This window comes from Hemitrygon akajei, chromosome 21 (assembly GCF_048418815.1).
Source record: "Hemitrygon akajei chromosome 21, sHemAka1.3, whole genome shotgun sequence".
Taxonomy (NCBI): domain Eukaryota; kingdom Metazoa; phylum Chordata; class Chondrichthyes; order Myliobatiformes; family Dasyatidae; genus Hemitrygon; species Hemitrygon akajei.
In genome coordinates, this window is record NC_133144.1 from 62,440,017 (window position 1) to 62,466,475 (window position 26,459).

At 40.0% G+C, this 26,459-nt stretch overlaps 1 protein-coding gene across 2 annotated transcripts in view; it reads right to left on the reverse strand.

Moving 5' to 3' along the window:
• The window catches only part of ogdhl (oxoglutarate dehydrogenase L), a 96,827-nt gene that overhangs the window by 64,324 nt on the left and 6,044 nt on the right, over positions 1–26,459 (reverse strand). For both annotated transcript variants that reach the window (XM_073025585.1, XM_073025587.1), the window contains exons 3-4: positions 20,961–21,134; positions 17,550–17,652 (exon numbers count right to left, since the gene is read on the reverse strand). In XM_073025585.1, the coding sequence (XP_072881686.1) occupies positions 17,550–17,652; positions 20,961–21,134 (277 nt within the window). The remainder of the gene's footprint in view (positions 1–17,549; positions 17,653–20,960; positions 21,135–26,459) is intronic.

The window sequence follows — 26,459 nt, forward strand, 5'->3', positions numbered from 1 at the left end:
CCCCAATTACTGTCTTCTCCCTGTATCCCTTCATGCTCTGACCAGTCAAGAATCTATCAAACTCTGCCTTAAATATACATAAAGACTTGGCCTCCACAGCTACCTGTGGCAGAGAATTCCACAGATTCACACTCTTTAGGGAATCCTGCACAAGGACTCCAAAGTCCCTTTACACCATCTGGCCCAGGTGACTTATTTACCTTCAGACTTCTCAATTTCCCAAGAATCTTCTCTCTAGTTATAGTAACTTCACACACCTCATGACCACTGACACCTGGAGCTTTCACCATCCTGCTAGTGTCTTCCACCATAAAGACTGATGCAAAATACTTACTCAGTTCATCCGCCATTTCCTTGCCCTCATTACTACCTCTCCAGCATAATTTTCCAGCAGTCTGATATCCACTCTAGCCTCTCCTTTACACTTTATCTGAAGAAACTTTTGGTATCTTCTTTAATATTATTGGCTAGCTTACATTTGTATTCAATCTTTACCTTCTTAATGACTTTTTAGTTGCCGTCTGTTGGTTTTTAAAAGCTTCCCAATCCTCTAACTTCCCACCACTTTTTGCTCTATTACATGCCCTCTCTTTGGCTTTTGTGCTGACTTTTACTTCTCTTGTTAGCCATGGCTGTGTCATCTTTCCTTTAGAATACTATTTCTTCTTTGGGATGTATATATCCTGTGTCTTCTGAATTGCTTCCAGAAATTCCAGCCATTGCTGCTCTGCCATCATCCCTGCCAGTATTCTTTTCCAATCAATTCTGACCAACTCCTCTCTCATGTGTCTGTAATGTCCTTTACTGACTTTAGCTTCTCCTCAAATTTCAGGGTGAATTTGATCATACTATGATTGCTTTCCCTTAAGGGTTCTTTTACCTTAAGCTCTCTATAATCAAATCTGATACATTGCACAGCATCCAATCGAGAATAGCTTTTCCTCCAGTGGGCTCAGCCATGAGCGGCTCTAGAAAAGCTATCTTGTAGGCACTCTAGAAATTTCCACTCCTGTAATCCACTACTAACCTGATTTTCTAAATCTACATGCATATTGAAGTTCCCCCATGACTAATGTAACATTGCTCTTCTGCTATGCATTTTCTATCTCCCATTGTAATTTGTAGACCACATCCTTATTACTGTTTGGGGAGTCTGTATACAACTCCCATCAGGGTTATTTCACCTTTGCAGTTCCTTAGCTCTAGCCACAGTAATTCAACACCTTTTGATCCTATGTCACCTCTCTCTAATGACTTGATTTCATTTTTCACGAACAAGAGCCAGGCCACCCCCTCTGACTCCTGCCTGTCCTTTCAGTACAATTTGTATCCTTGGACATTAAGCTCCCAGCTATAATCTTCTTCCAGTCATGATTCAGTGATGTATACAACATCATTCCTGCCAATCTGCAACTGTGCTGTAAGTTCATCTACCTTACTCTGTATACTGCGCACATTCAAATACAACACCTTATGTCCTATATTCACCATCTTTGATTTAGTCTGCCTTTTACATTGCAACTCATCCTGTTGACCACAATCACGAAGAAATCTGCAGATGCTGGAAATTCAAGCAACACTCCAGTCTTCACCTATCATTTCGCATTTCCCCCTCCCCCTTTCAAATCTCTTACTATCTTTTCTTTCAGTTAGTCCTGATGAAGAGTCTCGGCCCGAAACATCGACAGTGCTTCTCCCATAGATGCCGCCTGGCCTGCTGAGTTCCACCAGCATTCTGTGTGTGCTGTTGACCACAATTATGCCCTATCAACCGCCTCTCGCTACACATTGCCTCTGTTTGTAACCCAGCTACTCACCTTCAGCACTATTATCCGCCTTTCCTACAATACTTCATGCATTGAAATATACTTAGCTCAAGACACCAGTCTCACCATGCTCAACCTTTTAATTCCTAACTTTGTCTGAGGTGTTAACAACATCTGCCTCCATAACTTCTCCACAACTTCTCCACTAACTGTTCTGGCACTCTGGTTCCCATCCCCCTGCAACTGTAGTTCATACCCCACCATGAAGCATGAACAAAACCTTCCTGCTAGGATATTAGTCCTCTTCCTGTTCAGGTGCAAGCTGTCCTTTCTGTACAGGCCCCACCTTCCCTGCAAGAGAGCCCAATGATCCAAGAATTTTATGCTCTCCCTCCTACACCAACTCTTTAGCCATTAAACTGTATAATCTTCCTAGTTCTGTCTCACAAGCACGTGGCATGGATAGCAATCCTGAGATCACAACCTTGGAGGTCCTGCACCTAACTCACTTGCAGAACCTAGTTACTTGTCCTACCCATATCATTGGCAACTGCATGGACCACAACTTCTGGCTGTTCACCCTCCCACTTAAGCACCCTGAGGACTCAAACCAAGATATCCCTGGAAGACTACATACCATCCGAGAATCTCATTCTTGCCCACAGAACCTCCTGTCCTTTCCCTTAATGAATCGCCTATCACCACAGCGTGCCTTCCCCCTCCTTCCCTTCCGAGTCACACACACTTGACCACTATGACTTTCCTCTACTAGGTCATTCCTCCCTCCCCTCTCCCCCTGACAGTATTCAAAGTGATATACCTGTTGTTGAGGGGGATGGCCACAGGGATACTCTACACTGGTTCCTTAACCTCTTTCCCCTTTCTGTTACAGTTTCCTGTGTCCTGCACCTTGGGTGTAACTACCTCTCTATATGTCCTATCTATCACCCCCCCAGCCTCCCAAATGATCCAGAGTTCATCCTGTGCCAGCTCCAACTCCTTAATATGGTTTGTTAGAAGCTGCAGCTGGATGCACTTCTCGCAGGAGTAGTCATTAGGGACACTGGAGGTCTCCCTGCCTTCCCACATCCCGCAGGAGGAGCACTCAACTATTCCACCTTTCATCCATACTGTCCTAGCTGAGCAAATATAAAGAAGAGAATGAAAAATCTTGAACTTTTCTTCCCTTTGCTTTCTCTGACTGAAGCCTTGAAGAGCTAAAGCATCAAGATCCATTTGACTATGCCCACTCAGCTGATGGCCGGTGCCTTCCTATAACTTGCTCTTGCTAATCAATCCCAAATGCCAATTGGTCTCTAGTCAAAGCTTTTATGCTGAACTGACCCGCTGCTGCCTTTTATCCTCAGGCGGTGGACCTGATTGGATTCCCCTCCTCTCAAAACTTCCAATGTCCAGATTCTCCGCAGGTCAAAGCTCTTTTTTGCTGTACTGACCCTGCTGCTGCCTTTTATCCTCAGGCAGTGGAGCTGATTGAAGTCCGCTCCTCTCAAAACTTCTGATATTCGGATTGGCTGCTGGTCAAGGCTCTTTTTTGTTAATTCCCATAAGAAAATTAATCTCAGGATAATACATAGTGACGTGTACTGCATATACTCTGATAATAAATTTACTTTGATCCTAATATAGATGCACAACATTTACAATCCCCAATTAACAAACTGCACTGTATGCAGAGAGAAAAGTAGCAAAGCAACATATGAGTTACACACACAAAAGCAAGAAGCTAGAAGGTGATGGGTGAAGCTCAGTGTGTGGGGGGGGGGGGGGGGGAAGAAGGATTAAGTAAGAAGCTGGGAAGAGATAGGTGGAATAGGGAAAGGGCTGAAGAAGAAAAAAATCTAACAGAAGAGGACGGTAAACCATGGAAGAAAAGGAAGAAAGAGATGTACCAGAGGGAGGTGATGCCAGGTGAGAAATGAAGGACTAACTGGAACGAGGAATGGAAGAAAAAAGGAGGGAGGGGGAGAAATTACTGAAGTTAGAGAAATTGATGTTCATGCCATAAGTTGAAACGTTGTACAGATAGGCACAAGTATTAGCTTTCTTTGCCATACAAAACATGTTTAATGGATCCATGCGTGCTTTAGAAAACCACAAGGTGCCTGTGACTTTTCATTACAATAACTACTTCTTGCTTGGATATATAAGAGGATGGTCAATTTGCACTGGATCAAACTGACACATGGCATTTCATATTGCTCTATGGAATAATGCATACTAAGGCAAAAAAATGAAGCTCGATGAAATCTAATCAATTACTTTTTTAAAAAGTTGAGAATTTGCAAAAGGTGAAGGATTTTGAAAAATATTATTCTAAAATACCTTGAGAAACAAGATTGTATCACAAGCTACAGATACATTATGCTGAAGGTTAAAAAAACTGCATGGATGTGAAGACACTGCTAACACTTTCTGATCTGTGCTGGCAAATCACCTCTGCCTTGATGGCAGCATTGTATCTCGCCCAACCTCACTTGTCCACCACAGAATTGCTTCAAATTAATCTCAAAGCTTTATTGTTACAACTGTAAAATCTAAAGTGATCAAATGCAACTACACAACAAGTAAAAACATTTCAGAAAAAGTATAAAGCTATATTCAAATATTTCAGTTTTTAGGAGGAGGATTTAGGGTAAAGAGGTGAGTGGCCTGACTATCACTGATTTTGGATCATAAATTGTATGACCAAATTCTCAAAATTTTGTTGACATCAAAACTGAATATCATTGATGATAAATGCTACCTATTTACTTTCAATGCACCAATATCAGATTACTGTTCATTAACTATAGTTCTGCAATCAATACTATAATTCCAAGCAAATGTCCCCAAACTCCAAGACCTACAATTCAACGCCCCTCTTTGTAACTGGATCATTGACGTGCTAACAGACTGTAATCAGTAAGAATAGGCAGCAACACTTCCAGCATAATTATCCTCAATACTGGTTCCTCACAAGGCTGCATCCTTAACCCCTCCCTCAACTCTACTCTCTGTACACATGACTGTGACCAGATTCTGCTGTGACTCGGCTTACAAGCTTGCAGATGACAACACTATAGTAGGCAGAAAATCATTTAATGATGTGTCATAGTAGAGGAAGGTGATAGAGAATCAGTGGCAAAATGTCATAAACCTTAAGACCATAAAATATAGGACCATTTGGCCCATCAAGTCTGCTCTGCCATTTCATCACCATTTTCCCCTCTCAGCCCCAAACTCCTGCCTTCTCCCTGTATCCCTTCATGTCCTGACTAATCAAGAATCTATCAGCCTCTGCCTTGAATATACCCAATGACGATCTCCACAGCCACCTGTGGCAACGAATTCCACAGATTCACCACTCTCTGATTAAAGAAAATACTCATCTCTTTTCTAAAAGGACGCCCCTCTATTCTGAGCCAGTGTCCTCTGTCTTAGACTCCCCCCACCATAGGAAATATCCTCTCCACATCCACTCTAGTGAGGCCTTTCAACGTTCAATAGGTTTCAATGAAATCACTTTTCATTCTTCTGAAGTCCAGTAAGTACAGATCCAGAACCATCAAAAGCTCCCCAGTTACAACCCCGGAGTCACTTTCATAAACCTCCTTTGAAATGTCTCCAATGACAGCAACTTTTCCCTCAATGTCAACAAAACAAAAAAGTCAGTCATCAGCTTCAAGAAGTGGGGAGGTGCACATACTCTCATTTACATCATCGGTGCCGAGATGGAGATGGTTGAGAACTTCAAATTCCTGAGTGTAAACGTCACCAATAGCTTGTTCTAAACCAACCACAAGAACACCATGGCCAAGAGGAGGCTAAGGAAATTGGGCATGCCCCTACTGGCCGATTTTTATAACATCCTATCCAGATGCTTCACATCTTGGTATGGTACCTGGTCTGCCCAAAACTGCAAGAATCTGCAGAATTGTGGACACAGCTCAGCACATGAAAACTAGTCTTCTCTCCATGGCCTCTGACTACACTTCTCACTGCCTCAGTAAAGCAGTCAGCACAATCAAAATCCTCTCCCATCCTGACCACTGTCTTCTCCCCCCTCCCATCAGGCAGAAGAAACAAAAGCCTGACAACATGTACCACAAGGCTCAAGGAAAACTTTGATATCACTGTGAAAAGACAATTCAGCTGTCTCCTAGTATGATAAGATGAATTTTTGACCTCAATCTACTTAATCATGGCCTTGCACCTTATTGTCTGTCTGCCTGCAATGTATTTTCACTTTAACCATAACACTTTATACTGCATATTATTGCTTTTCCCTTGTATTTCCATGGTGTACTATTGTGAATTCATCTGTATGGATGGCATGTTTTTCACTGTACCTTGGTACATACAGCAATGATATAATTTGCAAAATATGAAAGAAGCAGATTTGAAAGTCAAATTATACGCCAGCCAAGTCATAAAACAGAAAAGATTAAAAATTAGCTTTATTTGTCATATGTATACCAAAGCATACTGGGAAATGCATCACTTGCATCAAAGCAGATCAGCAAGGACTGTGCTGCACAGAGCCACACATATCGCCACTCTTCCAGCACCAACATAGTATGCCTCCAACTTACTAACCCTAACTGTATGTCTTTGGAATGTACCCAGAGGAAGTTGATGTGGTCAAGGGAGAACGTACAAACTCCTTACAGATAGAGGCAGGAATCAAACCCCAATTAGTAATTGCTGGTGCTGTAGTGATTGCATCAACTGCTAAGCTACTGTGCCACTCCATTGAAAACAAAATTAGTAAATTCCTGGACATTAGTATCAACGTTATATTTGCAGTAGCTGAGTTACCTTTTAATACAGCAAATTTGTGACTATGACTCTGCATAATTATCACATCCTTCATGACCTCAGCTGTCCCAAATGGTCTCATAGACACTGAATTACTTGTAAAATGTATTCAAGACAACTACTAGGTGCACAATCCGGGTTGCGTCAATGTTAATAACATAACTGCCTGTAAGGTCAAAGTATAAGTGAGTAGAGATCCATTTTAGGTAATGATGCAGAACAAGCACTGCCAATGCAGCTATACTTTTCAGACAACAAACTCCATTGCAGTCAGCTTAATATTGAGCTTGTTTTATAATTAGGTGAGCAATGTTGCATTGCCAATTTGCAATACAACCCCTTGTCCAGAGTGAAAATAGTGTGCTATAATACTGAATGGTGGTAGGGATGCAAGGGGGACAGAGGTGCTTAAAAAGGTCACAGCCACGAAGTGAATGAGCAAGGATGTAAAGTTGTGTATTTGGTAGAGAAGAAAGAAAATCAGATAATATTTTAAATAGTGAGAGATACAAAGTCATTGGTGGGCCCTGGGAGCCTTGTACACAAAACTTAGTGGGAATATACCGTAAATGATTACAGGAGATTCTTATGGCCATTTGAGCTACCAAAATTCACCCTGTCAGGCTTCACAAATCACTAACAACAACAAAAATTGTGATACAGAATTAAACTCATTCTCACAGAATTTGTGTAGGAAAATATAAATCAATCAACATCTATTTCAACTCTCATTTCTTGACACATGCATAGGTGATGTAATTTTACATTATTGAAAATTGCACATCTAGTTCCTAGGAAAAGAGTGAATGAGTGAGTATGTGGGTATTTGGGGTGGGGGGTTGTCACTTGTAACATGCATGTCAGCCCTTCTTTCAAAAATATTTAAGCACAAAAGACTTCTTACAGGAGTTATATAGGGCTGTGGTGAATTCACACCTAGAACATTCTGTACAGATCTGGTTTGCTTACCCAAGGAAAGAGTGAGGAAGTGACTCTAATGCTGTACAAGTCATTTGTCAGACCACACTTGGAGTCTGCTGAGCTGTTCTGCACCCCATCTCTAAAAATGGATGTACTGGCATTGCAGAGCATCCAGACAAGATTTACAAGAATGATCCTGGGAATGAAGGGTTAACATAAGAAGCATTTGATGGCTCTGGGCCTGTACTCGTTGGGAGTACATTAAATGGGATTTCATGAGAATAAGGGCGAAAATCTCATTGAAGCTTACCAAATATTGAAAGGCCTAGATACAGTGGACATGGAGAGGATGTTTCCAATAGTAGGAGAGTCTAGGACAGAGGACACACCCTCAGAATACAAGAACATTCTGTTAGAACAGAGATGAAGAGTAGTTTCTTTTGCCAGAGGGTAGCAAATCTGTGGGATTCATTGGCACATACAGCTGTGAAAACCAAGCTATATTTAAAGCAAATGGTGATACACTCTTGATTAGTAAGAGCAAATGTTACAGAGAGAAGGCAGGAGAATGAGGTTGATAGAGAAAGTAAATCAGCCGCGATTGAATGATGGAGAAGACCTGATGGGCCGAACAGCCTAATTCTGCTTATACCTCTTCTGGTATCTGTGTATTTAATGGGAATACTCCCTTCCTGGCACACTTCTGGAATGAATGTTGCTTGCCACTTATGTATTCTGAATACAATACAGGACTTGCTGAAGGTCGAAGTGAAATACTTCATTAGATGAGAAGTTTGAAAAGCAAATCAGCACTATGTAATGACATGAACCCAGAGAGGACAATCCGTTCATGCGCCAGTTATAAATGGTTGTGCATTTTGGGACTGGGAACACCTGAAGTAAAATGGCAACTGACAAGATCCAAAAAGGATGCACTTGGTAATTTCCACTATACAATCAGTTGCAAATGTTATAACTATACAGCAAAACTGTGACTCTGCGCAAGGAATAATTCTGGAGTTGCAATGGTTTGTGGTAGTGCTCAAGGCAGAAGCATCAAGTTGCAATAAGAAATAAAAATGATTAATAAAGTACAAGAAGAGAGCAAAATAGCGATGTAGTGTTTATTGACCAATCAGAAATCTGATTGCTGAGGGGATGAAACTGCTCTTAACAAGTTGAGTGTGCATTTTCAGGCTCTTATACCTCCTCCCTGATCGTAGTAATAAAAAAAAGATAGTGAGTGTCCTTAATGATGGATACCACCTTCTTAAAGGCACCACCTTTTGAAAATATTCTGATGGTGGGGAGGCTAGTGCCCATGACGGAGCTAGCTGAATCCACAAACCTCGTAAGTGTTTTTCTATCCGATGCATTAGTGCCTCCATACCAAGTGGTGATGCAACCAATCAAAGCTTTCCATGGTACATCTATAGAAATTTGCTAGGCTCTTTGGTGGCAGGCCAAATCTCCCCAAACTCCAAATGAAGTACTGCTGCTGGTGTACCTTCTTCATGATTGCATATATTGGGTTTAGAATAGATTCTCTGAGATATTGATGCCCAGGATCTTGAAGCAACTCTCCCTTTCCACTGACGACCCCTCGATGAGGACTGGTGTGTTCTCCTAACTTCCCCTTCCTGAAGTCCATAATCAATTACTTCCTGAGTTACATCTATGTTGATTGTATGCAATGAGGAGACGGTATTTCCAATCTGCACTAACTGATCTCCCAATGAAGAAATCAAGGATCCAGTTGCAGAGGGAGGTACAGAGACCCAGGTTTTTAAGGCTGTTGATGAGTACTGAGGAGATGATGATGTGGACAATGGTGGCGATTCTGCACTTGGATCTCATTGTCAACCTATCAACTTAAGTAGAAGCTCAATGATTTACAAAAGTTAGTCATTAGAAAAAAAATTCTCTGGGCCAGGAAAGGGGTCTAATTACTCCAACAAACTTAGTCAATTTGAAAAGAAGGCGGTCTACCAGTTACTGTTAAAGAAAATGATCCTCACACTCCTGATTTTCAGCATAACACACACTAAGGCATGGAACATGATAATATTAAGATCTTAATGTCACGTATTTTTAGCTTCATCCTGCTGTTATGATGCATTCTTCTAATAGACATTAAAGTATTAGCAATTCCTGAGGAATAGTATTCTCATTGCCAATAGAATTCCAACATGACATGAAACTGAACTGAACACAAAGTAGTTTTCAGGATCATGAGGAAAAAGCAAGCCAAAATTATAAATTATCACCGCACAGTAACACAGAACTTTACCTTGGCATTTCAATTTAAGAAATTATTCTTTCATAAAAATGAAAACACCAAATAACCCTGAATTTAATATTCAATATGGTTTGTAGCAGAGATTCAATTACTCTGGAGCTTCTCAGAACAACAAGACCATAAGAAAAAATATTTTAAAAATTGAGAATCTCTGCCAATTAGGTATCATGCATACAAACATGGTAATAAAAAGACTGAAGGAATCACTGAAGGTATAGTTTCGTTGAAAGGTAACCTTTAAAAATTGTGAAAAAAGTCTTGTTATCATTAGATTTTCATTTTGTCTGACAGAATGAACACCTGGTAATTTCATTTTATTTTCTTTCTCTTTGTTATAATTATAATGACACTGTTCAGCAGAAACACTGAGGAAAAAGAGGGTCAAAGATCTATGAATTGCAATTTAAAATCTATAGAATAATGTTGACATTTGTGATACTGTATTTGCATTTTATTTCAAATTACAGTGCATGTAATTAAATCCACTAATATAGTTCAATTACTGGAAACTTAATAAAAGGCATCCTGGGGGAGAATTTTTACTTGGGATGTTAATTGCTATACTTTCACAATGTCTTAATTTGATTATGTGATCAAGTACAAAAAAATCTTGCCACAAGATAGCTAAATTAGATTAATATTTTAACAATATTTATTACTGCACATTTGGATTGAAGTCACATCAATGCAGATATAAAATGAGGTCAAACTTTTTAAAAGTTACCATTATAAATGGGCCCTTCACTGCACATCCACTATACACTTAAGATCAACACAGAGTGAAGTAAAACCAAAGGACAGAAAACAACATATTAACTGCATGAAATAAACAGATCATCTCAAGTTTACAATGGTTTAACACAAGGTCAAACAATTATGATTATGAGTCTCAAATTTATAAGCATTTATGCAATTAATGTCACACAGCAGGGTTGATTTTCAACTTGCCGTCAAGGCACAAAACTCTCATTACAAATCTGCTCATTATCAAAACAGTACAATTTTCAATTCCAAGTAGACAATCCACCCCAGTGTACTGCTTTGCCTGAACATTAGGTATTTCAGAATCAGAAACAGATTTATTATAAACACAAGATTCTGGAGATACTGGAAATCCAGAGTAACACAACAAAATGGAGGAACTCAGTTGGTCAGGCAGCAACTATGGAGAGGAATAAACAGTTGACGCTTTGGGCCAAGACCCTGATGAAGGGTCTCAGCCCAAAACATTGACAGTTTATTCCTCTTAGGTATATTATCATTGACATATGTTGTGAAATTTGTTGGTTTGCAGCAGCAGCCGCCATGGTGCAAGACATAAAAATTACTGCAAGTTAAAAACAATAAAGTGCAAAAAACAAACAAGATAGCTTTCATGGATTCCTGAACTGTTGAGAATTCTGATGGCATAGTGTAAGAAACTATTCCTAAAACATGTTTTTAATGTAGTCCTTTTTATTTTTTAAATTCTTATGCAATTCCTGAACAGTTTCTCAATCAAAATTATGAAAAAATCCATTGTATTAAAATTGGCAGTAAAACTATAGTGATAGATGTCAGTTTTGATTATAAATGGTTATCATTTTAACAAAGTATTGACCTAAATACATACTTTTTAATCAAAAGGTATTTAAAATTCCAGTGACATGAGCAATAATTAAGAAAACATCCAATTTCCAGCTGTTGCTTCTACATCTATCAGGATTGCTTTTTTTTTTCTCCACAGTATTACTCTACCCAAAAGTATGGGGGGGAGGCAGTGGTTGAAAATCCAAGTAATTTCCAAGGGGAATTGGATATAAACAAATTAAGAGGAATCTTTAGAACAAGAATAAAATTGCTCGGCAGCAGGACTAATTGAACAAATCTTTCAAAGGCTGTCAAGAAGCACGATGTGCTGAACTTCTTTCTTGTGTGCTGCTATATGATTCTGGGGTTCAAATTAAAATCTGAAACAAAATTCGTATCTTTCTTTTCTAATAATTCACGTCATTCATTTGCAATTGGCCTTAAATTTGACCAAAAGGATTAAGTTTATCTTGACAAAAATTATGGATGACATTTCATAAGCTGTGTATAAGCATATTTACAGTTAGAAACATAGAAAAACCTACAGCACAATACAGGCCCCTTCGACCCACAAAGCTGTGCTGAACATGTCCTTACCTTAGAAATTACCTAGGGTTATCCATAGCCCTCTATTTTTCTAAGCTCCAGATACCTATCCAGGAGTTTCTTAAAAGACCCTATCGTATCCACCTCCACCACCGTCGCCGGCAGCCTAGTCCACGCACTCACCACTCTCTGCGTAAAAAACATCTCCTCTGTACCTACTTCCAAGCACCTTAAAACTGTGCCCTCTCATGCTAGCCATTTCAGCCCTGGGAAAAAGTCTCTGACTATCCACACGATCAATGCCTCTAATCATCTTACACACCCCTATCAGGTCACCTCTCATCCTCCGTCGCTCCAAGGAGAAAACGCCGAGTTCACTCAACCTATTTTCATAAGGCATGCTCCCCAATCCAAGCAACATCCTTGTAAATCTCCTGTACACCCTTTCTACAGTTTCTACATCCTTCCTGTAGTGAGGCGACCAGAACTGAGCACTGCATGCCTTCTTAACCACAGTCAACCTGCACAGCAGCTTTTAGTGTCCTATGGACTTGGACCCCAAGATCCCTCTGATCCTCCACTCTGCCAAGAGTCTTACTATTAACACTATATTCTGCCATCATACTTGATCTACCAAAATGAACCACCAAACGCTTATCTGGGTCGAACTCCATCTGCCACTTCTCAACCCAGTTTTGCATCTTATCAATGTCCCGCTGTAACCTCTGACAGCTCTCCACACTATCCACAACACCCCCAACCTTTGTGCCATCAGCAAATTCACTAACCTAACCCTCGACTTCCTCATCCAGGTCATTTATAAAAATCACAAAGAGCAGGGGTCCCACAACAGATCCCTGAGGCACACCACTGGTCTCAACCTCCATGCAGAATATGAGCCATCTACAACCACTCTTTGCCTTCTGTAGGCAAGCCAATTCTGGATCCACAAAGCAATGTCCCCTTGGATCCCATGCCTCCTTACTTTAACTAAATTTTTCCCACTGATTGTCATATAAGAAATGATTATGAAAAAGTAATTTTAGAAGCAGACCAATCTGTTTGAGAAGATAAAGGTTGTAATGACTGACACCAGCTGAGAAAGTCAGAAGTCCAAGAGCTAATGATAACATATTAAAAATAGTATAAACTGAATCGATAGCATAGATTAAAGAAAGTTGTGCTTAATGAAACACTTCAAAAAGTAAAGGAAAAAGCTGCCCTTGAAACCACGAAAAAAATGGCATGATAGATGCATAAAACACACCGTAGAATTGAAAGTTTCAATGCAACACTCAACTAAAGAAGATGATGTACAACCCAATTCTAAAAGCTATCTAATAGACATATAAAATACATTTGCTGCTCTTGCCACTATATAAATATTTTTTTTTACAAAAAAAATCAAAATATGCAATGCTCTGTTTTTCAATTATATTAATCTGAATTCAATTAAACCAAAATATGACAAGGCTAAACTTCACATACAAAATTGACTTTGGGTGTGTTTTGGAACTGCTTTCGAATGTTATAAAGGTCCATTTACCATTCACAGTCTCCATTCTAACTGCTGGATATAAGCTGGTCAGTACACTTTACTAGCTTGCAATGCCAAACCACTCTTACAAGTAGAAACATCTCCAGGAAGACACCTAGGACTAGGCACAAAGTTCCAAGCCAGCTCTCTGAAATATCTACACCATCATCTTTTTGAAAACATTACACAAATGAAATATATACATTTGGGATGTTTAAGAATGTCCCTAACATGAGAACAGCTGAGGGGATCATAGTGGTCACCCTACCATTCATCCGGGACATTTATCAGGAGTACTGTATATGCAGGGCCCTTAGTATTATTAAGGATCCCAGCCATCCATCCAGCATCCTCTTTGACTTTCTACCATCAAGCAGAAGCCTCCAATGAATAAAGACAAAAATGGTCAGGATAAGAAAGAGTCTCTTCCCTCAGGTCATTAGGCTTCTGAACTTTCTACTGCATCATATTTAAAGTGTCACTGGTTAATCTGTTCCATATCTTACATTATTTAATGTTAATTCACTTTGGTTTGTTATTTATAGGTAATTCATCTGTAGATTTTACCCTTACCTTCATAAGTTATCATGTGTTATGTATGCTATCGTGCTTTACACCCTGGTTTGGAGAAATGTCTTGTTTCTATATACATTGTATGGTTATATACATGTATATAGTTAAATCATAATAAACTTGACTAAGAGACTCATATAGCCACGAGTGAAAGAAAAATGAAAAGCTACATAGAAAGAGAGTTAGACTGATCTTAGAGTAGGTTAAAAGGTTGCACAATGTCGTGAGCCAAAGGACCAGTACTGTACTGTTCTACGTCTTTCGTAATTGAAAGCAATTTTAAATCTTTGCACTTTAATGCTGCTGCAAAACAACAAATTTCATGTCAAATAAGACAGTCATAATAAACTTAATTCTGATTCTAATTCAAAATAATACTAACTTGTATCACCTGTAAATGTGAATACATTATCCATGCAAACTAAAATAACAGTTCTTCAATTTAACATATACTTATAATTCTATCATGGATAGCTTTTGTGAGCTGAATTAGATGGTACTCCAGTCAACATTAATAGATGCATCACTGCTGATGGGTATGCAAAGAATTAGGCATATTTAAAAATACAGACCACACCTTAATCCAATTTACTTACCATCACATTTTAACTTATCTAAAGTTAAATCTGCATATCTAATGAGACTGCAAGCCAGACAAACTGTTTTATGTTTACTACAAGATCACAAAACACAACAGAAAAATGCAAATGCAATGAAATTGCGCTTGCAATTGGTATCTACGGAAGCTTCAAAAAAGACATAAATGGAACCCGTGCAAAGCCAAGACAAAAAAAAGACTGCTGTATGCCTAGCTGGTTAAAATTCATTCTATGCAATAAATAACTATACCCTTGCAACCAATTAGTCACTGCATAGATGATTATGAGTCACCATGCAGTGACGAAGCAAATGAGGTGAAACAAGCTGGTTAAGTTTTATGAGGCCCAAATGACAACATAGCTAATGAGTGGGTGTTCATTAGAATTCCATGCATACAGCTTTCCATTGTATTTGTCATCTATTGAAATAAATTGAGTTTATACTGATTGAAATTCAAGTATTACTTTATCCAAGTAAAAATTTGTGTTCAAAAAATCTATAGCATTTGAAATAGAACCTTCTGGCTTTAAAGGCTTATTATCAAAGGTAACAATCCTGCAAAGTTCTGGCATAATGCAAAAAAAGGATCATTTTTATTGAAATATCAAGAAAACTGATGCCATTAAATACTTTATGCTAGTAAGAGTCTTGATGTTGTGTTAAGTTGTTCAGTCTTGGTGTCAAAGAGCTGATAGAGATTGGGCAGAGTATTGGCAGGTGGGATATAATGTCAAGTGCAAAGTATTACATTTTGGGAAGTCAGATAGGGTAGGACATATACAGTAAATAGTGGGGACGCTACAAAATGTTGATTAACAGAAGTTTGTAAGGTTCAGCTCTGTAATTCCCAAGAAGTAGTGACAAAGATTGATAGGATGGTGAAGATGATACGTGGCAGACTTGCCTTCATAGGCTAGAGCACAGAATATAAAAACACACACTAAATGCTGGAGGAACTCCTCAGGTCAGGGAGTGTCTTTGGAGGGGAATAAACAGTCAATGGTTCAGGCTGAAACCCTTCATCAGGACTAAAGGAAGGGACAGAAGCCAGAATACAAAGCTGGGAAGAGGGGAAGGAGTACAAGCAGGTGATAGGTAGGACTTAGTGAGAAGGAAGGTGGGGATGAATTAAGCTAGGAGGTGAAAGGTGGAAGAGGTAAAGGACTGATGAAGAAATAATCTAACAGGATAGGACAGAGAACCATGGAAGAAAGGGAAGGAGGAAGGAAACCAAAGGGAGGTGATGACTATGAGAAGAAAAGGAGAGAGCAGAATGGGGAACGGTAAATGAAAGAAGGAGGAAGGGTGAGTAATTAGCAAAAATCAATTTTCATGCTATCAGGTTAGAGGCAACCTAGGCTACCTGAATTTTGCCTCATCATGGCAGTATAGGAGGCCATGGACATAATCACCGTTACAGGAACAGGAAGTTGAAATGAAGTGGGTTACCATGAGATCAGACTTTTTGTGGTGGACAGAGTGAAGGTGCTCAACAAAGCAGTACACCAATCAGGTTTACCAGTGTAAAGAAGGCTACACTTGGGACCCCGCATACCTTGAGTTGACCTCGAAAGAGTCACAGGTCAAGAGCAACTGCACCTGAAAGGACTATTTGGGTCCCTGAATGACAACGAGGGAGGTGGCGTACAGGCAGATGTAGCATTTGTCCTGCTTGCAGGGATAAATATCAGGAGGGAAATCAGTGGAGAGCGATGAGTGGAGCCTCAGGACCCACACCACCAGGTTCAGGAACAGTTATTACCCCTCAACCATCAAGATCCTAAACCAGACGAGATAACTACACTCAACTTCACTTACCCTATCACTTAACTGTTCCTATAACAAATGGACTCACTTTCAAGGAGTCATGTCATTTTCTCATATTTATTGCTTTTTTTTCTCTTCTGTGTTTGCACAGTTTATTGTCTTTTGCACATTAATTGCCCTGTTGGGTGTGGTCTTTCACTGAAGTCCACTGTGTTTCTTGGATTTACTGTGTACACCCACAAGAAAATGAATCTCAGGGTTGTATACGGTGACATGTGTACTTTGATAATAAGTTTACTTTGAACTTTGAGAGAGTCATGTAGAGAGCAATTCCTACAGAAAGCAGAGGATGGGGGGGGATGGGGGAAGGTATTAATGTGGTTAGTGGTAGGATCGCATTGGAGATGGTGGAAATTGTGAAGAATGATGTGCTGAATATGGAGGCAATTGGTGGTAAGCAAGGACGAAGGGAACCTTATCCCTGTTGCGACAGCAGGAGGATGGGGTGAGTGAGACATCCAGAAAATGGAGGAGATACAGCCGATAAGATTTTAAAAGTTGGAATGTTATGTTGCAACTTTGCAGAACATCGTTTAGACTACACTTTGTATGCAGTTCTAATTGCTTCAAGTTCCTGGAGGAATTGATTGCTGGAGAAAATTCAGAGGAGATTCACTAGGAAGCTGCTTGGATTGGAGAACTTGAGTTTTAAGGATAAATTAGATAAGCTGGGCTTGTTTTCCCTGGAATAAAGGTGTCTGAGGAGGTGAATCTGATAGAGGTATACAGAATTGTAAGTAGTATAGAAAGAATAACAAGATTATTTTACCCACGATAGAGATATTAAAGACAAGATGACATAGGTTTAAGGTGAGAAGAAAGATTTGATTTTCTTTATATACAGAGAATGGTTGATTCATGGAACTCACTGCCATTGGAGGTGGTACAATCAGATACAATTGCTATACTTAGGAAACGTTAAGACAGGCACTTGTGTAGGAAGGCATAGAAGGATAAGGGCCTAATGTGGGCTCAGTGTAATTGAGCAAAACGGTTGGTATGGATGCAATGGACAAAAAGGCCTGTTTCTGTGCTGTACAACTCCTTAACTCAGAGTAAAAAAAATGCGCTTGTATAATGAGCTAATCCTCACCAAGTTTATCCAAGGAAGTGATTAAATCAATTGGAATACACGAGTCCAGGTCTGCATCTAGGATTCCCAATGGATCTAGCTGAGCCACGTGATGCCCACGGATCTGAAAAAGGAAGTTGTAGGGAAAGGGAGGAGAAAGAATCAGCCTTTACAATTGTGCAGTTTTACCACTTCCAGAGCTTGAATGGAATCTATCCAGATTAGATCACTCATAAATCTTCCAAATCAGGAATTCACTAGCTTTATGAACAATCAAGTCTAAAAGCAATTTTCCATTAAAATGCATATTTTGCACTCCAATGCATCGTGATATTCTGATCAAGACAAAACAATGAGGTAGCAGCAAAAAGCATTTACCTTTTTCACACCTTCCTATACATAAAGCTCAAACAGAACAAATTACAGAAGGACGCAATCACCATGGTCACAGGAATGAGCCCCAGGAGTTGTGGATGTATAATTCATGCTCCAAAATTTCAATAATTGGGACATAATTTTAGCAAGTGCAATTAAATCAACCCATGCACTCTACAATAACTTGAAGCAACACCAACTTCATAAGGACATTGATTAGCCTCAAGAAACACTATTCTTGTACTCTTAGTGGTACAGTGACATGTACAATATTTACAAAGTTACTAGCAAATTTGGCTGATAGCCAAAATTTATTACTGAATATTTACAGCCCAATTTTAAAAACGTCAGTAGTGCTTTACTGTTTTCATTTTAATTTGGAGATACAGCATGGAACAGGCTCTTTGTCCCAACAAGCTGCACCACCCAGCCAGCTATTTAACACTAGCCTAATCACAGTGGTCAATTAACCTATGGTACAGCATTAGAATGTGGAAGGAAACCCACACGCTCATGGAAAGGACATACAGACTTCTTACAGACAGTGTTGGAATTGAATTCCGTACTCTGATGCCCTGAGAAGTAATAGTGTCGCATTAGCCGTTACGCTACTGTGGCACCGACAACACACATAATCAAGGCCTGGATAGCAAAAAAATTTTGATCATTTCTGCAGAACTAAGTTTAGAAAAATACACTGGGCATCAAACTATTACTTTTCCCTTTGTAATGATAAACTTTAACAAAGTCTAATTCACTTCAATGAAACAAACACTTAAAACCAAGTGATGCATTAAATTAACATACACATAAAGCTTGAACTTCTGTTGAATCATTTACCAGTTTAATAATAGCTGGAATAGTAATACCTACAGTAGGAAATTCTGCAAATTTCAACATCACTGAGCTGAGAGGAAGCTTTGTAGTAGTGGCGAAGAGCTAAGGGAGCTACATTAATGAATGAAATTATATGAATAATTCTTGACACTGCTAGATGATTCCCAACTGGTAAATTCCATCATACCTGCAACAACTGCATCTAAGTTTTAATTTACTTCTATTTAACACAATAGAATGCTTGCTGAGCCAAACCAATCCAGTGCAACTGTGCCTAACAGCTCTGATTCTATTTAAGTCAAAGTAATTCCATGTACCCACAGGTGAACAAATCATTTGCCTGTATACACAACACCTGGATGCAACATCAACATTTTCCTATCACCCAACAAATTTAGCAACCACAGGTTCCTGTTTCAGAAATTCTTTGCGCCTTTCAATGCTGATGTTTTAAAGTGAAAATTGGAAGTAAAGAATTACCCTATCCACATGACTGCTACTATTGGTTTTCTTAGATATAATGGGACTTGTAACAGAGAATGGTATTCTCTGTTTAGCTGGCTGATGCATTGTGTTGCTGACAATACTAATTTTCACATTTTGAAAAGCATATTGCAAAAGAGAAAGGGATAAACAAATTGTGCAGATGCTGGAATCCAGAGCAACACACACAAAAGGTTGGGGAAACTCAGCAGATCATATACCATCTATGGAAGTAAACAGTCAATGTTTTAGGCTAAGACCCTTCATCAGGCCTGTAAAAGGAATGGGGAAGAAGCCAGGTTAAGAAGGTGGGGGTGGGGGGTTAGGGAAGGTGTACAAGCTAGGTGATAGGTGAAGCCAGATGTGTGTCAGAAGGGGGGGGCTGGGAAGGAAATAAAGTAAGAAGCTGGGAGATGATAGGTGGAAAAGGTAAAGAGCTGGAGAAAGAAAAATATGATAGGAGAGGAGAGTTAACTGTGGGAAGGTGAAATGCAGGTGAGAAGAAAAGAATTCAGGTGATAGGTATGTTACAAAAGAGGGAGATATTTTTCAATTCTGCAAGAACAAATGTTCAAATTTACAGCGTGCTTTCAAACAGAATTACGTATGATGCACCATCAATAACTCTCTGAGACGTGAAGGCGTGATATCGGCTTTTATTGACTGGAAGAAAGAACAAGCAGTAGTTGACCACCATACTACATCCTGGAGACTGAGGGCCGGGCTCAGGCCCCAATCGCCTTTATACCGGGGTCTGTGGGAGGAGCTACGGTCAGTGGGAGGGGCCACAGGAGCAGTCAGCAGGGGTCGTGTCCAGACAGGTATATGTAGTTCACCACAATGTACAACTGCTCACATTAAGGAAACCAAGCACAGTCAGTGCAAGAAAATGACACCAAGGGTAAAAATTAGTTAGGTGATGGCACAGTAGGCATGAGGGAACTATTTACCTACTCCTACTTTTATCCTTTGTGCTCTCACATTACTACAATGGGAAAGATATTCTTCAACAATACAAATGTATATTATTGATTCAAAGCAGAAAAGTTCTAACATGTATTTAAAGTATGTGATATCTGATATGGGAATTTACCCCATATGTTATCTCCATTAGTTGTGTAGTTGACTCCTTCCCAGCCTCTAACTTTGAGTATTTCCAAACTCTCTGTACCATAACTCATACTGTGTTTTGTCCTCACTGACTCTCACTGGCTTCCACGTAACCCGATTTTCCTCATTACAGCCTCCTGTAAACGACTTCCATCCCCTGTTCCACACTGATGGTGACTCCTTCAATATCTATATCTTGTGTACTGATATTCCCTTAACAACTTCATGTCAGCCCTCCATCCTCTAACATTTCAATATCACCCATAAAACTTTAAGCAAATATTTCCTCCATTTTGCTCAACATCAATTTTGGGCTGTAAATATCTCTATAATGTGCAGTGTACCTTAAAATGAACTGTATAAATGCAAGTTGTTGATAATAGTGAAACTAAACAAAAAAAAATTGATGGAAATAATAATAAAAGAACCTTCTTTATAACCACAACAACACTTAAGAAAAAGACCATTGGGCTTGCATAGTGAGAAATAAAGGTCATCAACTTTACATAAAACTAATGTGTAACCTGCCATTAAAGAGCATCATTGTTGCTCCACTTTGGCAAATATTGTTAATTGAGTCAGAAAAATCTGTAGTTCAAAGATGTATTCAACGCAGAAAAATCTTACCTGATACGCTCGAATCAATGACTGTACAGCTAGATGATCTTCAATCAGTTTCTCAACTTTTGTGGAGGCTGCCATTCTCCCTTGATGAGATTGAAGGCTTCCCTTTGGGGATGGACTATCTGACAATGTTCCTGATACAATCATGTTGGAATTTTGGAAATATGCATCCCAAGACTACAAGGAAAAATAGAATCAGAATTAGGATTAATATCACTGGCATACTCATGTAATTTTTTTTAGATTGTGACAACACTCAGTCCTCATTTATTGTCATTTAGTAATGCATGCATTAAGAAATGATACAAAGTTCCTCCAGTATGATATCACAAAAACATAAGACAGACCAAGACTAACTTACAAAATCCACATAATTATAACATATAGTTACAACTGTGCAAAGCAATGCCGTAATTTGATAAGGGCAGATCATGGACACGGTAAAAGAAAGTCTCAAAGTCCTCGATAGCCCATCATCTCACGTAGACGGTAGAAGGAAGAAAAACGCTTCCTGCCATGAACCTCCAGCGCCGCAAAGCTTCCCAATGCAGCCTCTGGAAGCATCCGACCACAGCCAACTCTGAATCCATCCGAAAAACTTCGAGCCTCCAACCAGCCCTCCGACACTGAGCACCATCTCTGCCGAGCGCTTCGACCTCGGCCCCAGCCGCCAAGCAACAGGCAAAGCCGAGGATTCGGGGCCTTCCTCTCCGGAGATTTCTCGATCGCACAGTAGCAGCGGCAGCGAAACAGGCATGTCAGAAGTTTCACCAGACCTTCCTCCGTGCTTCCCTCAACTTCTCCTTCCTGAAGTCCACAATCAATTCCTCAGTATGGATACTGGGCTACAAGGTTGTTGTTGCAATGCCACTAAACCAGCTGATCTATCTCACTCCTGTACACCTTCTCATCACCATCTGAAATTTTGCCAGCAATAGTTGTGTCGTTGGTAAATTTATAGATGCCATTTGAGCTGTGCCTAACCATGCAATCATAGGTGTAGAGAGAATAGAGCAGAGGGCTAAGCACGTATCCTTGAGGCGCACCAGTGTTGAACGTAAGCGAGAAGGAGATGCTAGTTCCGATCTGCACTGACTGTTGTCTCCTCGTGAGGAAGTCAAGGATCCAATTGCAGAGAGACATAGAGGCCCAGGTTTGGAGCTTGTTGATTAGTATTAAGGGTATGATTGTGTTGAATGCTGAGCTGTAATCAATGAACTGCAGCTTTAAGTAGATATTGCTATAGTCCAGGTGATCTAGAAAATACAATGCAAAATGTAAAACTTATCTTCTACATAGACTCACATCATACACCTGGGTGCTCTCTTCATTTAGCTGATGAGGTAATTGTAGCCTTTGTCCAGGAGCAGATGTCACCAGGTGGTGCCCAACCTTCATAGAATGTTTTGATCCTTAACCACTACACTCTCCAGTTGGAGGGTTAGCAGTAGTGGCTAAGTCATCATCCATCTGCTCCTGACTTCCAGCTCAATTCCTCTCATCTGCTCCATATCCAGCAAGAAACCCTTTCTGCTTCATCTCCCATCCTGTGAACTGCTTGGCTCTTGCTCGTTTCATCAAGGCCCCACGCAGACAGCAACCTCCATGCCAACCTTGCTGGGAGCCCTCTACAGCCAATTTCCATGGGGAACAGTCACATCTGCCATTCTTTGTCCCTGCACTCCTGGACTAAGGACTGTGACTTCAGGGTCTTCCTCTCGTGAGCCTCCTCGCATCCTTCCTCCCACGGTACTGTGGGCTCCACCAGGATGATTTTCTTGTCTTCAGTGGACCACAATACGATGTCTGGTCAAAGTGTGGTTTGCACCACCTCTGGAAACTGCATCTTCCTCCCCACATCGACCCTCATCTCCTATGATTTGGTAATTTGCAGCAGATTGGATTTAAGCCTCTTTGATATGACTGGCGTGGTCCTCTCCTTGATGAAAATGACTGCCCTGTTTGCCTCTCTGCCAGCTCTTCTCTTTTTAAACCTCTCCCACTCCAGTGTGTCAGCAGGGTACAGCAGGACCTTGTTGTGGCGCCACCTATACCATCCTTGTGTTAAAGCTGTTTTGTATCCTGACAGTACATGTGCCAGTGAACCCTGCTGACCACAAAGTTTGCAGTTAGGATCCTCTCTCAGCCTCAATGTGTGCAGCTGTGATGGTGTAGGGGGAGTGTCATACACGGACTGTAGGAGGAAAGAAATGAAGAAGAGCTCCAGTCTCCAAAGCTCTGCCCAAGTGATCTTGAGCTTGGGGAGATCCCATTTTATTCAGGCGCCCTGTGACTTCAACTCTACTGCTTTCGATACCCATTTTTCATCCTTGTGGTTCTTTATCTCTGTCTGGACCATGTCACGCCTAACCCTTGCACTTGCACTCTTCCATCATTGGAAGTGTGCAGAGCTGAGGCCTTGCTGTCCCAGGCATGGGCTGCCGATGATGTCTTTCAATTGCAGGGAGCTCACAGCTGATCTGTGGCCGAGTAGTTGGCCCACTTTTGTACTGATCTTGTTGTGACTCCTACTTGGTTTATTAGCTTGTCATCGGAGCCCCTCAGTGTTAACATGACTCTACACTTTGCCACCTTGAATTTCTCCACTACCAATGACAAAGTTAGCTGTTGCTGGCCTGTTCTAATGTAGGGTCGCAGCGAAGAAAATCTTGGTGGGATCCACAGCCTCCTCCACCGGTGCTTGCTGACTTTCCTCTTGATGCCTTGAAGAGTGGTCATGGGGAACTTGCACACCATGAAAAGCCAGAGTAGACTTGTTAGAAGACCATGTTGATACAGCCACATCATAAATTTACCAGGGAATCTGGTCTTGTCAATCTTCTTCAGACACTCTTCAGTCTGCTTTACAGTGTTGGTGATGTTGGCGCTGTCCATCATTAAACCACTTTCCAAGGCACTTTACTGGGTCTTGGAAAGCAATAAACAGGAGCAATAAGTAGGTATTCCTATTGTCCAAGTGATCCAGAAAATAACATAAAATGTAAAACTTAAATTCTACAAAGCAACTTGTTAAATATTTGTGCGAAAAAACAGCAACGGAAATAGGAACATATAACAAAGCAGCATAATTTACAAGATCCATAGTTGCCAATAGAACAATAATCACTAAGCTCACACTTGGAATATTTAATCTGATGCTGTGTACAATAACCAGACTGTACAACCCTAGAGTTCTTTCAGTGCAAACCAGTAGCACATTAACCATATTGGCATTTACCAACATTTTCAGAAGGATAATAAGAAACCCTAACGAGAATAAAATAATAGCTGATACTGACACCAATTTACAAATAATGAAGGGCTGTAAATTGCTGCAATTAAGCTGCAATCTAACAGCACTGCCACAAACATCCCCGCACTTAATAAATTATTTTAAGACCACGAAGTGCCACCTTACAGTACTGAACAGTTGAAAAAAAATCAAGAAACAGCCCCAGGCTGAGGATTTCTCTTTGCTTGTCCAACGAGGTCCATTCCAATTCTTAACTCAATCATGTAGCATCACACAACCAAGCTTCCAAATTCAGGAGGAAAATGTCTTTATGTATCATTCTCTCCCCAGTCTAAAGGGTCATGAACACAGAAGTAGAAATGTGGAAAAATGACAAAGCAAGCAACAAAGACAAATGTAGGACAGGAAAGGTGCAAGACAAGAATTTTTTTTAAAACTGAACTTCCCCCAATGACAAACAAGTGTAACATGCAATTACCCCGAAAGAATAACAAGCTTGTTAACAAACCCTTGTTTCTTCAACCCCAAACTCACACGACCAGACATGAATCCCACGATATTCATGACAATGCTTTTAACACAGGGGTTTCCAGCATCTTTTTATGCCACAGACTTCTACCATTAACTGAGGGGTCCATGGACCCCAGGTTGGGAACCCCTACTTTAACATATTACCAATGATAGTGGTAAGGTTAGTTTGGTACCATGAATCATAATGCTACTGAAACACAACACTTATATTTGGACATTGAATTTAATCTATGGTACTTGCACTTATCAGACATTCTTATCATTTATTGAGTCAGTTTATGTCCCTAAATACTTAATAGTTAAAATGATTCAAAAAATCTAATACCAAAGAGATAGCAAGATCCAATCAAGTGCCCTCGCTATCTTCAATGCTTTTATTCAGTTAAAATGAATACTTATGAGCAGAGATATAAACAGTAAGTGAAAAGCAAATCTGCAAATACTGGAAAAGTCAAGTTTAAAGGAACACTGAGCAGGTCAGACTCCAGCTACAGATAAGGAGGTTAGATAAGGATAGAAATCCAGGTGAATGGCCTGTCATTAAATAATAAAGTCAATTTCCTAGCTTCATTATTAAGTAAAACATGTGTACTACAATACAACACTATCTGCGTTGTAGGAGCCATTCACAAATTTTTTTGAATTTCTTTCCATAATTAGGCCGTAGGCTTGCTTTCATCAGAAATATACATGTACAATGTTGACCGAAACCTGATTTAAAACTAAGTGTGTATAATTAAAATCATTAACATCAAAATATTGTTAATTCCCATGTTTCCCTCAAACTCAATGCTTATTGAGCTGAGTTTAATGCTGACCAGCAACTCCTGCGATGCCATTGGTGTCAAACTGCATCACTCTCTGCTGTTCATTTGGATCCAACAGCTGCGTGGAAAAGGGGAACCTGCTGCATGGAAAACAGCCTGGTCTCCATATCATACTGCCCTGGCTTGCATAGACAGTTAGGACGCAACATCCATAGTCAAACCCACTCAAAAGAGGGTCTACTAACCTCAAACTCAGAGCCCTGTTTTGCCAGCTATCTTCAAGTCAACAGGGTCCCTTTTCCCGAACTCCAATCAAACTGGAAACATCACTTTGCTGGGGTACATGAAACCACACCAAGCACAGAAGGTCTGATATTCAGCTACCTGTTCAGAAATTGTGACAGTTTTGCATCTGGCTCTTTGGGTGCTGGTTCCTGCATTCCCTTCAAACTTATTGGGGACCCCGTTTCCTATGCTCATATTTTGCAGGGGTCCAGTTCTCTTTCTCCTTCAAGCACACTGGAGTATTTATTACACCATTAAATGACATCTTAAAAAAAGCAAAGTGTGTTGAAGTATTAATAACAAAGCATCCAACAGTCTAAAAAATCTGCCAGTCCAGCACTGAATTTCAAGTGCAATGGTATTTTTCCCTCATTGGTATAATATAAAATGATTAATACCAGCTATCCAAGCAATCCTAAATGAAGAATATGAGGAACAAACTGAGAATCTCTTGGCATTTTCCTGCACCAATTCAAAGAAAGACAAAATTTTGTGCACATCCTTTTACATTTTTTAAAATATCAACAGAAATATGAAACTTGTAATATTAGTAAAGTGCCATTGATCAGTTTTTTTCCCATATTAGAGCACTATCAGCTAATCTTTGTATCAGCAAAACACTACATCTTGTGGCTTTGCTTTTGAAACACTTGACACCTGGCAGCA